Below are 16099 nucleotides of genomic sequence, written 5' to 3'. Positions count from 1 at the left end.
GGGGTGGCCCACACCTGTGGGCCCAGCTGCTCCAGAGGCTAAGATAGGAAGATCACTTGCGCCTGGGAGGTCGCAGCTACAGTGAGCCATAATGGTGCCACTGCACTCTAGCCTGGACAACAAAGTGACACCCTGACTCAAAAATAATAGTAGTAATAGTTAAGGGCCGGGCGAGGTGGCTCACACCTGTAATCCCAACACTTTGGGATGCCAAGGCCAGTGGATCGCTTGAGCTCAGGAGTTCGACACCAGCCTGGCCAACACGGTGAAACCCTGTCTCTACTAAAAATACAAAAATTAGCTGGGGGTGGTATACGCACGCCTGTAGTCCCGCTACTTGGGAGGCTGAGGCAGGAAAATGGCTTGAACGCAGGAGGTGGAGGTTGCAGTAAGCCAAGATTGCACCACTGCCCTCCAGCCTGGGCGATACAGCAAGACTCTGTCTTTAAAAAATTAAATAAAAAATAAAAATAAATAAAATAAAATTGGAAGGACAGTGCCTCTTCTGAAATGGCTGAGAAACAAAAAGAACTCAGGGAAAGAACATATCCAAGTAGCTGGGGTGGAAGAGGGCAGCCTGGGGAATGTGTCCCCGATGGTATCAGAGAAGCCATTATGGAGCCACTACAATGAGGAATGGTGGCTGACAACCTCCCTGGCAGGCTCTACTAGGAGATAAACCCAATCCATCAATCTCCATAAAAGGCTACTCTTTGTTGGAAGGTGACAGTGGGGAATCCGCCTAAACTTCTTTTTTTTTTTTTTTTTTTCGAGACCTGGTCTTGTTCTGTCACCCAGGCCGGAGTGCAGTGACTCCAGCCTGGGCTGGACTCCATCTTGGCTCACTGCAACCTCCGCCTCCCGGGTTCCAACGATTCTCCTGCCTCAGCCTCCCGAGTAGTTGGGATTATTACAGGCGCCCGCCACCACACCCGGCTATTTTTTGTATTTTTAGTAGACACGGGGTTTCACCATGTTGGCCAAGCTGGTGTCGAACTCCTGATCTCGTGATCCGCCCCGCCTCGGCCTCCCAAAGTGCTGGGATTACAGGCGTGAGCCGCCGCACCCGGCCCGCCTAAGCTTGTTTTTACCGCCAGGAGGTGCCCTTGGACCACGGCTGAATTTTGAACGTTAGACAGTCGGGAAACTCACAGTTGCCTAGACTTCCAGCTTGGTGTGTACGAGGAGACCCTGTCCCACCCCAAAACTAGGGACCTCGCTGGGCCTCTCCACCAAGTAGTTCTCTGGTGTGCTCACCACAGACCAGGACTGTGATGGACACACAATGAGAGAGAGAGAACCAGACCACGGATACTCACGAGCAAACAAAACATGACTAAGCGTAGCCTGGTTAGCAATGCCTCTTAGGCCTGTCCCAGTTCTGCCAGGTTATCTTTCTGCTCCTTGGTTCTCAGTTTCCGTACCAATAAATAACACGTCTGCAATGACAAACTTTAAAATAATGTTTAAAGCGCTACAAAACAATGACTAGTTTTGCTTAAAATGTTGCCCCAAGCTGCCACAGAAGTCGGCCAGCCCGCTATAAAAGCCCCTTTTTAGGGCCCTCGGGGAGATTCCCCTTTGTCATTAGCTCCCCGCCCCCCTCAGAGGGCCCAAGAGCAGGACCCATTGTGATGATGAGTGACTCCCCGAGTCCTCCGCTTTTCTAGGCGGTGGTTGCGTCCAGAGCCCCTCTGACGCAGCAGTGGCGACCCTTTCCAGTGTGGTGACTGGCTGTCTGGGGCTGGGGGTGGGCTGACCTCCGCGGCGCCGCGCCGCCACCCACAGGCCCCGCCCCCGTGCTGTGCGGTCATTTGTATGCAGCTTCGGGATTGGTCACTCGGCTCCCGCGAGGGGAAGGGGAGGGAAGCAGCGCGCACTCGCGCGTGCGTGAGCTGGCGCGCGAGAAAGGGCCCGGTCGCGTCGAGGTTCGAGCGGCCGTCGCCATTTTGTAGGGTTCTCTCTGACGCGGGAGCCGCTGCCGCTGCCGCCACCCGGAGGTGCGAGGGGGTCTTGTGTGTGTGATGTGGGGAGCTCGGGGGCGGGTCGGGCCGGGCCGGGCCGGGCCTCTGGCAGACGGCACGGCCCGGATTTGGGTTTCTCATTTTGCAGCGGGAGGTCCGGGAAGACAACGGGAGGAGGCGGGGCCGGGTCTCCGGAAGGAGGCGGGGCAGGGGTCGGGTCCAGCCTTTGTTGGGGCGAAGAAGCTGGAGGGTGGGCCGCTGGGGGGCGGGGTAGTTGGTCCCCGGTTTCGGGGAAAGGGGACTTTTTTCTTTTAGAGTATCTTGAAAGGCGCTAGTGCGCGGAGGAGAGGTACACAAATTTCCCTCCAAAACCTTGTTACCAGGCGCACTGCGATTGATGCCCCTTGCCTTTGCTTGGGCTTTTCTCTTTCCTCATTTTAAGACATGAAACAGCTAATTCTGGTATTTCATTGCGCTCCACTTCACGGAGATGATGCACTGTGCTATATGCATGCTGACCCTCGACCTCCTGTTTGCATGTCACACATAGCTCGCACTTCTCGAGAACAAACCGCCCTTCTTCTATTGAGGAAGAATAATGAATGTCTATACGAGGGTCTTGAAGGTGCAAGAACTTTGGAGGATTAGACGAAAATGCTGCAGTGCACCGAAATTTCCCACCACACCCCTGACTTTTGAAGTCTTGTTTTTTTTCCCCCAGGCTCTTGTCAGGATGGTGAAGCTGTTCATCGGAAACCTTCCCCGGGAGGCCACAGAGCAGGAGATTCGCTCTCTTTTCGAACAGTATGGGAAGGTGCTGGAATGTGACATAATTAAGAACTACGGCTTTGTGCACATAGAAGACAAAACTGCAGCTGAAGATGCCATACGAAACCTGCACCATTACAAGCTTCATGGGGTGAACATCAACGTGGAAGCCAGCAAGAATAAGAGCAAAGCTTCAACCAAGTTACACGTGGGTAACATCAGCCCCACTTGTACCAACCAAGAGCTTCGAGCCAAGTTTGAGGAGTATGGTCCGGTTATCGAATGTGACATCGTGAAAGATTATGCCTTCGTACACATGGAGCGGGCAGAGGATGCAGTGGAGGCCATCAGGGGCCTTGACAACACAGAGTTTCAAGGTGAACTGCTCTGGGCCTGGGTAGTAGCGCCGAGTGGGGTCTAGCTCAAGACAGGCAAGAACATAAGACTATAGAACTGGCAGGGTGGTCTCTTCCATTCTGTTTTAGCTGGAAATAACAGATTATGTTTACCGCTCTTAAGCATAATTTACCCCTGGGGAAGCAAACACTTCCCCTTTTCAGGTTTGCTAAGATGTTGCTCACCGACTGCATAGAATCACAAACTGTGGGTGACTTTATCCTGCGGGATTCTTGCATTGATTCGAGTGCTGTTGGAAGCGTAATCTGCTTGGGGAAACGAGTACCTCATGAGAGAAGGGAGGATAAAGATCCGTGGCTTACCTGCTTCTTTGGTGATGATCAGGAAGCCTTGTATTTGAGGTTAAGTGCTTAAGATTTATATTCTTTACTGCTTTGGGTGGATACTGGTGGGAAAGAAGAAAAAAGACATCTAGAGGAAGCCCTATATTATAAGTCTGGGTGGCAAGTCTGGATCTGCGGGAGTATCTTTTGGTTGCTCAAAGTTGTGCAGTCTCTTCAAGCAGAGTCAAAAAACATGCTATGGAGTGTTCCGCTCCACCTGTTATTTCACCCTCAGAAAAGGAAATTTCTAAATATATCAGACTCAATGGGAATGATAGTCCCGCTTCTGAAGAAATTCCAGTACAAGCATCGTAGAGCATATCATACTATTTATACCGATAATAAAGGTACATATGTTGTCACTAATAATAGCACAAGAGGTTGTCAGAAGACTCTAGAACTGTGCTAATATGGTAACCACATGCGGCTTAGTAAATTGAAATTAACTGATTAGATAAAATTTAAAATTCAGTTTTTCAAGTGTATACCAGACACGTTTCAAGCACTCAGTAGTCATGAGGCCTGTGGCTACCGTATTAATAGAGACACAGAACATTTCCAGCATCATAGAACATTCTTTTGGATAGCACTCTTCTACAAGTGTTTCGTTAACAGTATCGTCTTGGACCTCATGTTCATAGCCACTTTTGTGGTTCCTAAGTCAACACCTTTTTTGCCCTGAGTGTCATTAAAGGGGTTGTTAAGAAGTACTTTTGGGTCCTCTGTTAAAACTAAAAAACAGAATGAGAAAAATAATGGGAGAAGAGGAAAAGTTGACCAGAGAAGAGTAAGAAAGTTTGCATAGTGGAGATTGGTAGAGGAGCACCATCAAGTATCTCTGGCTTCAGCCAGTGATGCCTTGGCCTTTAAAGCATAGGGCAAAGGTTGCAGATACTTGCTACCATTAACTAGTGTGTGACCCTGGACAAGTGTCTTAACATCTCTCTGCTTCATTTTCCTCACTAAGATTGTCCCCACTTATGGAGTTAATGATCCCTACCGTACCTCCCTCACAGGATTGTAGTGGGGCTAGAATGAAGTAATAGATGTGAAAGGGTTTTGACAGTAAAAGCGCTATATGATGACAGGTGATTGCTGTTTGCAACCATGAGTGTTTCTATTCTGGTTAGAAAATTATTGAAAGCGTGATAGTGAAGCTTTCCTTATTTGTTTGCTTTTCTTACATTTGTTTTTCTTGTTTTGGAATGTTGTTGCATTTTCAGCTTTTAAAAGTATTCTTAATTATTTTCATTTGATGGGGGAGATCATCATGATGGACAGTGGAGACTGGGGAAGGAGGGTTTTCTCCTGACAGGTAATGAGCAAAATGTAAAAGAATGTAAAGTTGGGTACAAACTGCAGAGGTATTCTAGTAATGTCACACAGAATGCCCTTGCCTTTTAAATATATTTAATACAGGCAGGGTGCGGTGTCTGACACCTGTAATCCCACCACTTTGGGAGGCCAAGGCAGGTGGATCACCTGAGGTCAGGAGTTCGAGACCAGCTTGGCCAACATGGTGAAATCCCGTCTCTACTAAAAATACAAGAAAACTAGCAAGGCGTGGTAGCGTGTGCTTATAATCTCACCTACTCGGGAGGGTGAGACAGGAGAATCGCTTGAACCTGGGAGGTAGAGGTTGCAGTAAACCGAGATCGTGCCACTGTATTCCAGTCTGGGCAACAGCGAGACTCCTCAAAAAAAAAAAAAAAAAGAAGAAGAAGAAAAAAGAAAAGAAAAAAAAACCATGTATATATGTAATACAACTGAATAAAAGGAAAAGGACAGGCCGGGTGCCATGGCGCACGCCTGTAATCCCAGCACTTTGGGAGGCCAAGGTGGGGGGATAACGAGGTCAAGAGATTGAGTCCATCCTGGTCAACATGGTGAAACCCCGTCTCTTTTTTTGTATTTGTAAAAATACAAAAAAAAAAATTAGCCGGGCATGGTGGCAGGCGCCTTGTAGTCCCAGCTACTCAGGAAGCTGAGGCAGGAGAATGGCGTGAACCCGGGAGGCGGAGCTTGCAGTGAACCGAGATCACACCACTGTACTCCAGCCTGGGGAACAGAGCGAGACTCCATCTCAAAAAAAAAAAAAAGAAAGAAAGAAAAAAAAGAAAAGCTACCTAAAGTTAATAAAAGAAAGAAAAAAAGAAAAAAAATCAGTTAATTGGGAGGAGTTGGCTTAGGATGAATATGTGTTTAATAAGGCAGGTATAATTACTTTAGGATGTGAGTATCTGAATAATGCAGTGGATCCATAAGATTTTTAAAAACATCACTCCCTTAGAAAGTGCAGACACTAAAATGAATTGGAAAAGAAAAATCCTGTATTTGGTTTTCATGTTCTTAACTTGGCTTCTCTGGAGAGAGCACTCTCCTCCTAGTTATAGATAGAGACGTTTTTATAACCAGCTCTGGTTTTTTTTCTCCCAGATGACAAGAGCAAGCTTAGCACTGGATAGTAAGTTGTAGTTTTACAGAAAATAGCACTGGATAGTAAGTTGTAGTTTTACAGAAAATACAATCTGGATACCAGTTTGACACGTTTCAATTTAAGTTATTTTCAGTTGTCTACTAATGAAGGTGGCCTCTTAAAAGGGTCACTTGAGCCTGGGTGAGGTGGCTAACGCCTGTAATCCCAGCACTCTGGGAGGCCGAGGCGGGGGTGGATCACCTAAGGTCAGGAGTTTAAGACTAGCCTGGTCAACATGGTGAAACCCTGTCTCTACTAAAAATACAAAAATTAGTTGGGTGTGGTGGCACACGCCTGTAATCCCAGCTACTCAGGAGGCTGAGGCAGGAGAATCACTTGAACCCAGAGGCAGAGGTTGCAGTGAGTCAAGACTGTGCCACCGCATTCTAGCCTGGGCAGCAGAGCAAGACTCAGTGTCAAAAATGAACAAACCAACAAAAAAGTGCCACTTGAACATCTTTTGAACCTGTATTTCTATATGTTAATGGCTGCCATTGAGGCTTTTTGCATTGTATGACTTCTAAAAGGAAGTAGCAGAATCTGAGTTTACCTTACTCTTTCAGGATCTGTTTCCTTTCTACAGCCAGCAGTGAACTCAATTTCCTTAGCACACGTAGTTTGTATTGGAAGACCTAAAGAAGCTATTCCCAAATAACAATCAGGCAGCTTAATTGGGAAAAATATGTGAGAGTTCAGGTGTCTTGGTTTTTTTTCCTATATGTAAACAAGCATTAAGTCAGAATACTACTCTGTATTAGCTACATCCCCAATCTTTTCTGGATCATGGCACTTGATAGGCGCTCAGAAATTAAGACCCCAAGTTTCCCACTTCTCAGCATTTTAATGCTCTTTTCTGTTACAGCTTTCAAAATAAAACACTTTTATTGGGCTGGTTTTCTGGAAAATGTTGGCAACAAACTTCAGTAACTTTTGGAAGTCTCAGGAAATCTTTTTTGTTGTTGTTGTTGAGACGGAGTCTCGCTCTGTCACCCAGGCTGGAGTGCAGTGGCACAATCTCGGCTCACTGCAAGCTCCGCCTCCAGGGCTCATGCCATTCTCCTGCCTCAGCCTCTCCGAGTAGCTGGGACTACAGGCGCCCACCACCACGCCCGGCTAATTTTTTGTATTTTTAGTAGAGATGGGGTTTCACCGTGGTCTCGATCTCCTGACCTCGTGATCCGCCCGCCTTGGCCTCCCAAAGTGCTGGGATTACAAGCGTGAGCCAAGGAAATGTTTAAGCTTTTGGGCTGTCCAAGTGTAGTAGAGTAGAAGAATTAATCTTTCATTTTTCTTTGCCTGGTTCCTTAAGGTATAATAATAGAGAGGCATAGTCTTTTTCAATTATTATCAAAACTTTAGGGTATTTAAATTAAAAGGCTAGGCTGGATGCGGTGGCTCATGCCTGTAATCCCAGCCCTTTGGGAGGCCGAGGCAGGCGGATCACCTGAGGTCAGGAGTTCGAGACCAGCCTGGACAACATGGTGACACCTCGTCTCAACTAAAAATAGAAGAAATTAGCCAGGTGTGGTAGCGTGCGCATGCAGTCCCAGCTACTTGGGAGGCTGAGGCAGAATTGCTTGAGCCCAGGAGGCAGCAGTTGCAGTGAGCCGAGATTGCGCCACTGCACTCCAGCCTGGGCAACAGAGCAAGACTCTGTCTCAAAAAAAAAAATTAAAATAAATTAAAAGGCTAATTATAACCATTGGAACGACTAGTTGTTTTGGGTTTTTTGTGGGTCTTTTTTTTTTTTTTTTTTTTGAGACAGTTTTGCTCTATTGCCTAGGCTGGAGTGCGGTGGCACAATCTCAGCTCACTGCAGCCTCCGCCTCCCAGGTTCAAGTGATTCTTGTGCCTCAGCTTCCCAAGTAGCTGGGACTGCAGGCATGTGCCACCATGCCCAGCTAATGTTTTGTATTTTTTTAGTAGAGAGTGGATTTCGCCATGTTGGCCAGGCTGGTCTCGAACTTCTGGCCTCAGGTGATTGGCCCACCTCAGCCTCCCAAAGTGCTGGGATTACAGATAGGAGCTACCACACCCAGCTTGGAGAAACTGTTTGAAAAAAATTTTTTAAACCTGTCACCCCTATTATAGGTTTTTTTAGTTCTAGGTTAAAAAATTGGGCCGGGTGCAGTGGCTCATGCCTGTAATCCCAGCACTTTGTAGGGGCTGAGGCGGGTGGATCACGAAGTCAGGAGTTCAAGACCAGCCTGGCCAAGATGGTGAAACCCCATCTCTGCTAAAAATACAAAAATTGCTTTAAAACCACACCAGTGGTGGCAGGTGCCTGTAATCTCAGCTACTCAGGAGGCTGAGGCAGGGAATTGCTTGAACCCGGGAGGTGGAGGTTGCAGTGAGCCGAGATTTCGCCACTGCACTCCAGCCTGGGCGACAGAGCAAAACTACGTCTCAAAAATCAAACAAACAAAACAAAAAAAATTGATACCTGCATCCTTTTCACAACTACACAGAGGTAGATTTTGCCACAGATAAACTTGATTTCCCACCTTCTAAATAAAAGCAGGAATGAAGATTGGATTTAGTTAAAAAACATCAAGGTAAAGTTGCTGGGTTTTGTTTCTCCAAAAAATGAACCCAGAATCTATAAAAGTAAAGTGCAAATCTAATTGAATTTTTTTGTTAAAAATGTTACTTTTAGGTCTCTGGATTGGCTCCTTTTTAGACTGTCATGGTCACTCTGACTTCACAATTGGAGCATAGTTTGTGTCTGTCACATAGCTTAATGTCACCATGTATATTTGAAAGCCAAGTCATTTATAATCTTTTAGTCTAAATTATAGGGAACTATGCATTTGAGATATAAATTGTGGCAGAAATCTGTGTTTCTGTTCAAAGCACAGTTAACATTGTGGCCCCTAACATCTAACAATTAGGAGTATTTAAATCACTGAAAACAATGGGATGGCAAAATGCTTTTAGAGATTTAGTGGCATTTTGGGTATCTGCTGACTCTATTGGTGATAGTGGATGCTGCCTGTCTCCTAGCAGTTGGAGATATAAAGCCTGAGCACTTTTGTTTCTGCTAGAAACTGGAGTGATAGGACTCTGACACAGGGCAAAAGGAATTTGACTAAAGTGATATTGCTGCACTAACCCACTCCCCTCTCAGGGTCAGTGCTTGGCACTGTTCTGGCTGCCGTCCTGAATAGGGCTATTTCCAACAGGATGGTGGAGCACAAGGCTTCCTCTCGCATAGCTGCATCCAGAACAAGGTCTGTTAAAGAGAGAGCAACTTGCTGATTGCAGAGGGGGGATTTCTTCTCAGCAGTCCTTAAGAGTAATGAGAAGCCCCTGTTCTTTGTATCTGTACTGACTGCGTTTTCCTTTTTTTTTTTTTTTTTTTGAGATGGAGTCTCACATTGTTGGCCAGGCAGGAGTGCAGTGGTGTGATCTCCACTCACTGCAACCTCCACCTCCCGGGTTCAAGTGATTCTCCTGCCTCAGCCTCCCGTATATTTTCTTTTGGCTACAATTTGGAAAGCACTGACTTGATCTCCAGGAGAGTCTTGTGCAACCTGGGACTAAATAATGCCAGGAATACTCCTTTTCTTTAACTGCTTTTAAAGACTTCAGATGCTTTCATCAGTAAGGGTCCGTGGGTTTGGTGGTTCACAATCCCTGGGCAAAGATTGTTTTCTTCTCTTACCTCAGTGCTGGTCATTTCCTGGAAGCCGAAATGGATGTGGCCCATTTGTGTGGGTTCCTAGAGGTCTCTAGGCAAATGTTGCATTTTTCTGACTAGTAGTTAATCCCTATAAAGAATTGTAAGTTACATGGCAGGATGAAATGCCAGTCATTTCATTACATGTCAAGACACTGTCCCTAAGAAACCAGTACTGTTTCAAGATCGAATTCTTGTTGTTGAGAGACCTTGGTCAGGTAGCTTTCCACAGTAGCTTTGCGGGGGTGCGGGGGTGGGCTGACTTGAAATCTGGAAGGTCTTATAACTCCCAGAGATACTAGAGATGAAGCAGATGACAAGCCAGGTATGGTTTGTGTACCCATCATTGGGAGGCTCCTGGTGACATCTGCAAAAATAGCTGGAGGAAACAAGATGGACGGACAATTGATGTGGTTTTTAAGCAGTAGTAAATACTCAGGCCTTAATCCATAGTCAATCAGTGAGAGATGGGCAAGATCCCTTCCAAATCTGGCTTAACTGAGGTTTTGTTGGTTGATTTTGGAAGTATTGGCAGAATTTGAATCATTACAAGTAATAACAGTCTTAGCAGTGAGAAGTGGAAACTTTTCCAATCGTTGTGTATAAGGGGAAAAAGGAAAGTTGTGGAGACAGAAGCAGGAGGGAGTCTGGTCTACTCCTGGCCTAAGTAGAAAGTATTGACTGGTCTCTGAGGAATCAAATTTTCTAGCTCTCATCTGTATTAAACTTCAACTACTGGCCAGGCACAGTGGCTCACGCCTGTAATCCCAACACTTTGGGAGGCCAAGGCGGGCGGATCACCCGAGGTCGGGAGTTTGAGACCAGCCTGACCAACATGGAGAAACCCTGTCTCTACTAAAAATACAAAATTAGCCAGGCATGGCAACGCATGCCTGTAATCCCAGCTACTCGGGAGGCTGAGGCAGGAGAATTGCTTGAATCCGGGAGGTGGAGGTTGCGGTGAGCTGAGATTGCGCCACTGCACTCCAGCCTGGGCAACAGGAGGGAAACTCAAAAAAAAAAAACAAAAAAAACTTCAACTACTTTTTAAAGGAGGTTGCTGAAATAGGGTCACAGGTGTGTGCGTCTGTGTGTCTTATGACAACTAATTTACTTTCATTTAGGGGAGGAGAGGAAAAAGAATGTCAGTGAGTTAAAATAAATCTTCTTACATCTGTTCCCTCAAGGCAAAAGAATGCATGTGCAGTTGTCCACAAGCCGGCTTCGGACTGCCCCTGGTATGGGAGACCAGAGTGGCTGCTATCGGTGTGGGAAAGAAGGGCACTGGTCCAAAGAGTGCCCAGTAGATCGTACGGGTCGTGTGGCAGACTTTACTGAGCAGTATAATGAACAATATGGAGCAGTTCGCACACCTTACACCATGGGCTACGGGGAATCCATGTATTACAACGATGCATATGGAGCACTCGACTACTATAAGCGATACCGGGTCCGCTCTTATGAGGCAGTAGCAGCGGCGGCAGCGGCTTCTGCATACAACTACGCAGAGCAGACCATGTCCCATCTGCCTCAAGTCCAAAGCACAACTGTGACCAGCCACCTCAATTCTACTTCTGTTGATCCCTACGACAGACACCTATTGCCAAACTCTGGCACTGCTGTCACTTCAGCTGCTATGGCTGCTGCTGCGGCCACCACTTCCTCCTACTATGGAAGGGACAGGAGCCCACTGCGTCGTGCTGCAGCCATGCTCCCCACAGTTGGAGAGGGCTACGGTTATGGGCCAGAGAGTGAGTTATCTCAGGCTTCCACAGCTACACGGAATTCTCTGTATGACATGGCCCGGTATGAACGGGAGCAGTATGTGGACCGAGCCCGGTACTCAGCCTTTTAAAAACTGGAGGTGAGAGATGGGTGGGAATGGTGAAAAGATTCCATTTAGTTCCCTTGAAAGAGACCCATGCTTCATAAAAGAGGCTAGAGCCACCTGTTTGCTCTCCGGACAGTATCCAAAAGGTGCAAATTACATGTTAGTCTTCAATATTTCTCTAGCCACAAGTTCCATTTGGCCTGTCAAGGTGTTAGTGTATGATTCCAACCAACTTGTTCCTTCTGAGAGAACAACAAATTCAGTTTGTTAGTGAGAACATTCTTTAATCAGCTGTAAGCATATTTGGGTTACAGAAAAACGTTTGGGAGATCTAACATTTGTTATGTGCCCTCTGTATATCATCTGTACGATAAGACTGAAATATTTTATTCTTTTACAGAGAAGGGAACTAAAGCTCGGAGAGGTTAAGTACTTTGCCCAAAGTCATTTGGTAAATGAAAGGTAGAATCAGAATTCAACTCGGGCCTGTCTGATACCAAAACCCATGCTCGCTCTACTACAGAAGTACTGTAGTGGTAAGCTGAAGAGTACAGGTTCAGGGATTGGTAATGAATATCACAGTGAGAATTTTAACTATTACTTTAGGCTTATAGTTCGCTAATAAAACTGCTATTTGAAGGCAGAGGCAGTGGCTCACTCCTGTAATTCTAACACTGGGAGGCTGAGGAGGGAGGATCACTTGAGCCCAGGAGATCAAGACCAGCCTAGGCAACATAGCAAGACCCTGTCTCTACAAAGAAAATTAAATTAGCAGCGTGTGATGGGGAGCACCTGTGATCCCAGCTACTCAGAATGCTGAGGTTGGAAGGATCACTTGAGCCCAGGAGTTAAAAGAGGCTGCAGTGAGCTATGATCACACCACTGTATTCCAGCCTGGGCAACAAGAGTGAGTGTACAGTGGCTCGTGCATGTAGTCCCAACTATTCAGGAAGCTGAGGCTGGAGGGTCCCTTGAGCCCAGGAGTGAGAGACTGCAGTTAGCCACCGCACTCCAGCCTGGGCAACAGAGTGGCTCCTCTTTCTCTTAAAAAAAAAAAAAAAAAAATTAAAAAGCAAAGCCATAGGAATTTGCTCTTTTATGTGAATTGAGAAGCAAATGTTATGAACCTGTAATAAGTTGTACCCTATATGCATGTCAGCAAGACTTGAGATCTCTTGAGACCACCATGCAGCTAGTCTGTGTTTATGTGTGAAGCAAATGATCTTAAAATTTATAGTTTGCCATTAATTTTTACTTTTAGTGCAGCTGGATCTAGCATGAGGTGGGATATGCTTCCAAAGTAAGGTGGTGTAAATCTATCAGATAACCTGTCTCTTATGTTTCAAAGTTAAATATTAAATTCATATATTGTGGTCTTCAAAAGGTATTGCTAGGACATTTTAAAATGAATTTTGACTGCAAGCAGTGGTTGTTCAACTAACCTCTTTTTAGCGATGACTTTTAAAGAAACTTACCTTCCAGGTGTGAACCTCAAATGGACTGAATAACCCTGAGTTGGTTGCAGTCCCAGGAGCCTGATGTTAATGAGGCTGCCAGGATGAAATACTCCACAACTGTTGGGGATCCAAATTCGGGTCTCACCCTAGCAGAAATGATCCAAGAACGTCACAACTTTTGAAGTCGATTGGCACAGATCAAGACCAAGATTTGGCCCTTTGTCTGTAATAAGTAGAGGAACTTGGTGTGAGTTAACTTTTTTTTTCCCCCAGCCATTGGTGTCTGGAGTTCCCATCATCAATAGAAGGATTAGAGAATTGTAGAAGTGATTTCTTCTTTTGATTTGGCAAGGGAGATTTGGTCAATTAGGGGAACTACTGGAACTGTGGCTCTCACTCTGTGACAGTGTGACATGTAGGTGTGTTGGATTGGGTGAATGACTGGCTGCTCCTTGATACCCTACCCTTGTGACCATCATTTCTGAAAGCTTGTTTACTGTGAAAGATTAAAACAAAATACATTTAGAATAGTGCAATTTGCCATATGTGACATCTCAGCATCTTCTGCTTTTCCTGGACCCCAAAATTAAATTGCAGTTCTTGAAAATGTATGTATGCCCTTTGTTACAGCAACAGTAGCCTTCTGTCACAGGGGTTATCTTGCCTAAAAGATGGATAAGATGTATTTATCACCAACACATTCTTCAGCTAGATTGCATCTTGTCCTATATATATAGCCATAAGTAGATTCCTATATATAGCTATCGATAGACTCCTAGGTAATTACATGGGATATGAGTTAGATCCAGTCTGACTTGGTTTTGTTTTGTTCTTTTTTTTTCCCCCGTGGAATACAGGACGGGACCCAGGGCGCTTGTACTCGGAGCCAGGCTGCTCTCCAGGCATTGTGTAAGCCTCTTGTGTTGTGCTCTCTTTCAGGTAGGATAATTGCGGACTGAACCCTCGGGCTGCGGTCATATATGAGAACTTGCTCCGCGCGGTCCCCTTTGCCGGGATGTTTCCATTGCTTCATGTTTCAGTAAACAAAAGGAGTTTGTGACCAACTATGTTTTCTTTCTTAATTCTTCTAAGTTGACTTTTCTTTCCTCCTGAAACTAGTCTCTGTAGCTTTTCACTCTGTTCCTTATATTCTCAGCCTCTGAACAGCCCTAGGTAAGGATTATGCTGGCATCCCCTTTTTCCTGTGCAGTGGAACCCCTCTTATCTTGCTTTCCTTAGGAGTTGAATCCTTCTCCCTGCCTACCTGCAGCATCTCCTTTCCCTTTAAAATGACCATGTAGTGGCAAGCATTACTCTTCTGTTAGCTCTGGACTCTTAACACTGAAGTTAACTCTTCTGAAATTGCTAGGACCATTGGGGGTTTTGTTGTTTTGTTTGTTTTGTTTTTTTATGTCCGACCTGTGATCGTGGTACAGCATTAGCTGAAATTTACCCTTGTTTTACTCCACTCCTCCCTTTTTTTTAAAAAAATTTTTTGACAAATAAACGTTTCTAACACTTAAATATCTTTTTGTGTTTGTGTCTTTTTATTCTCTCCTAGTTCTTTTTTTTTTTTTTTTTTTTTTGAGACAGAGTCTCACTCTCTCACCCAGGCTGGAGTGCAGTGGCGCAATCTCGGCTCACTGCAAGCTCCGCCTCCCGGGTTCACGCCATTCTCCTGCCTCAGCCTCTCCGAGTAGCTGGGACTACAGGCGCCCGCCACCATGCCTGGCTAATTTTTTGTATTTTTAGTAGAGACGGGGTTTCACCGTGGTCTCGATCTCCTGACCTCGTGATCCGCCCGCCTCAGCCTCCCAAAGTGCTGGGATTACAAGCGTGAGCCACCGCGCCCGGTCTCTCCTAGTTCTTAAGCTACAAAGTTCAAACTAATAGATGTCAGAAATTTAGATATAGAAGGAGGGATTTAAGCCTGGGTATGGTGGCTCACACGTGTAATCTTAGCACTTCGGGAGGTTGAGGTGGGCGGGTCACTTAAGCCCACTGAAGTTCAAGACCAGCCTGAGCAACATGTCGAAACCCTGTCTCTACCAAAAATAAAAAATTAGTTGGCCGGCTAGGCATGGTGGCTCACGCCTGTAATCCCAGCACTTTGGGAGGCCAAGGTGGGTGGATCACCTGAGGTCAAGTAGAACAACCTGACCAATATCATGAAACCCCATCTCTACTAAAATACAAAAATTAGCTGGGCATGGTGGCAGGTGCCTGTAATCCCAGCTACTCAGGAGGCTGAGGCAGGAGAATCACTTGAACCCAGGAGGCGGAGGTTGCAGTTAGCCAAGATTGCACCATTGCACTACAGCCTGGGCAACAAGAGCGAAACTCCATCTCAAAAGAAACAAAAACAACAAAATTAGTTGGCCAGGCGCGATGGCTCACTCTTGTAATCTCAGCACTTTGGGAGACCGAGGCAGGCAGATCACTTGCGGTCAGGAGTTTGAGACCAGCCTAGCCAACATGGCGAAACCCTGTCCCTACTAAAAAATAATACAAAAATTAGCCAGGCATGGTGGCGAGTGCCTGTAGTGCCAGCTACTTGGGAGGCTGAGGCAGGAGAATTGCTTGAACCCAGGAGGCAGAGGTTGCAGGGAGCCGAGATGGCACCACTGTACTCCATCTCAAAAAAAAAAAAATTAGCTGGGCGTGGTGGCGCATGCCTATAATCTCAGCTACTCAAGAGGCTGAAGTGGGAGACTCTATTGAGCCCAGGAGGTTGAGGCTGCAATGAGCTGTGATCATGCCACTGCACTCCATTCTGGGCAACAGAAGGCCCTGTCTCCAAAACAACAAAAAAGGATTTAGGTTAGTGGTGTGGCTTCAGTAATAGGTGGTGGGAAGTTAGCCAGATTCCTGAGACATTGCTAAATATGCTACAGTTGGTGGTGAGGCCACTTTTCTCTAAATAACCAGAGCTGCTCTTAAACCAGTTTAAAGGCTAACAGACTCAGATTAGTAGTGCTAGGAGTAAGCCCTGCATCAGAAAAAGGCTGAGGCCAGATTCTCTCCAAGGACCTATCATATTAACTGAATTTGACTTCATAGTTTTCTGGCTCATATTTTAAAAATAAATAAATAAATATATATATATATACATTTTTGCCTAGTTACCACCCCTCTCCAGTGTTTCTTTTTTTAATTTTTAAAAAATAATTAGGCCGGGCACAGT

The 16099-nt window shown here is 45.8% G+C and overlaps 1 protein-coding gene across 5 annotated transcripts; it reads left to right on the top strand.

Annotated features, from left to right (window-relative positions):
• The first annotated feature begins 1636 nt into the window (after positions 1-1636).
• On the top strand, positions 1637-13979 carry LOC116469058 (RNA-binding protein 4B). 5 transcript variants are annotated; one of them, XR_009213568.1, is made up of 5 exons: positions 1637-2000; positions 2686-3109; positions 10815-11491; positions 12941-13162; positions 13855-13979. XR_009213568.1 is itself a non-coding variant. In XM_032153568.2 (4 exons), exons 2-3 carry the CDS (start codon positions 2698-2700, stop codon positions 11480-11482), a joined length of 1080 nt encoding a protein of 359 aa, XP_032009459.1. In that variant the 5' UTR covers positions 1637-2000; positions 2686-2697; the 3' UTR covers positions 11483-11491; positions 12941-13979. The 5 variants fall into 5 exon arrangements, 3 of the variants coding, with proteins under 3 accessions (XP_032009459.1, XP_058294958.1, XP_032009460.1); XR_009213567.1 differs by having other exon boundaries at positions 13773-13979; XM_032153568.2 differs by having other exon boundaries at positions 12941-13979.
• The last annotated feature ends 2120 nt before the right edge of the window (positions 13980-16099 follow it).

The sequence above is a fragment of the Hylobates moloch genome, unplaced genomic scaffold (genome assembly GCF_009828535.3).
Source record: "Hylobates moloch isolate HMO894 unplaced genomic scaffold, HMol_V3 SCAFFOLD_5, whole genome shotgun sequence".
Classification (NCBI taxonomy): Eukaryota; Metazoa; Chordata; class Mammalia; order Primates; family Hylobatidae; genus Hylobates; species Hylobates moloch.
Note: the sequence above shows the minus strand (reverse complement) of the source record. Positions and strands in the feature narration are given on the sequence as shown.

Excerpts from the sequence above, each read along its gene's own strand:
- LOC116469058 (XM_032153568.2), top strand. The coding sequence starts at position 2,698 with ATGGTGAAGCTGTTCATCGGAAACCTTCCCCGGGAGGCCACAGAGCAG. Across the intron at positions 3,110-10,814 it reads TGACAACACAGAGTTTCAAG|GCAAAAGAATGCATGTGCAG; the intron begins GTGAACTGCTCT and ends TGTTCCCTCAAG.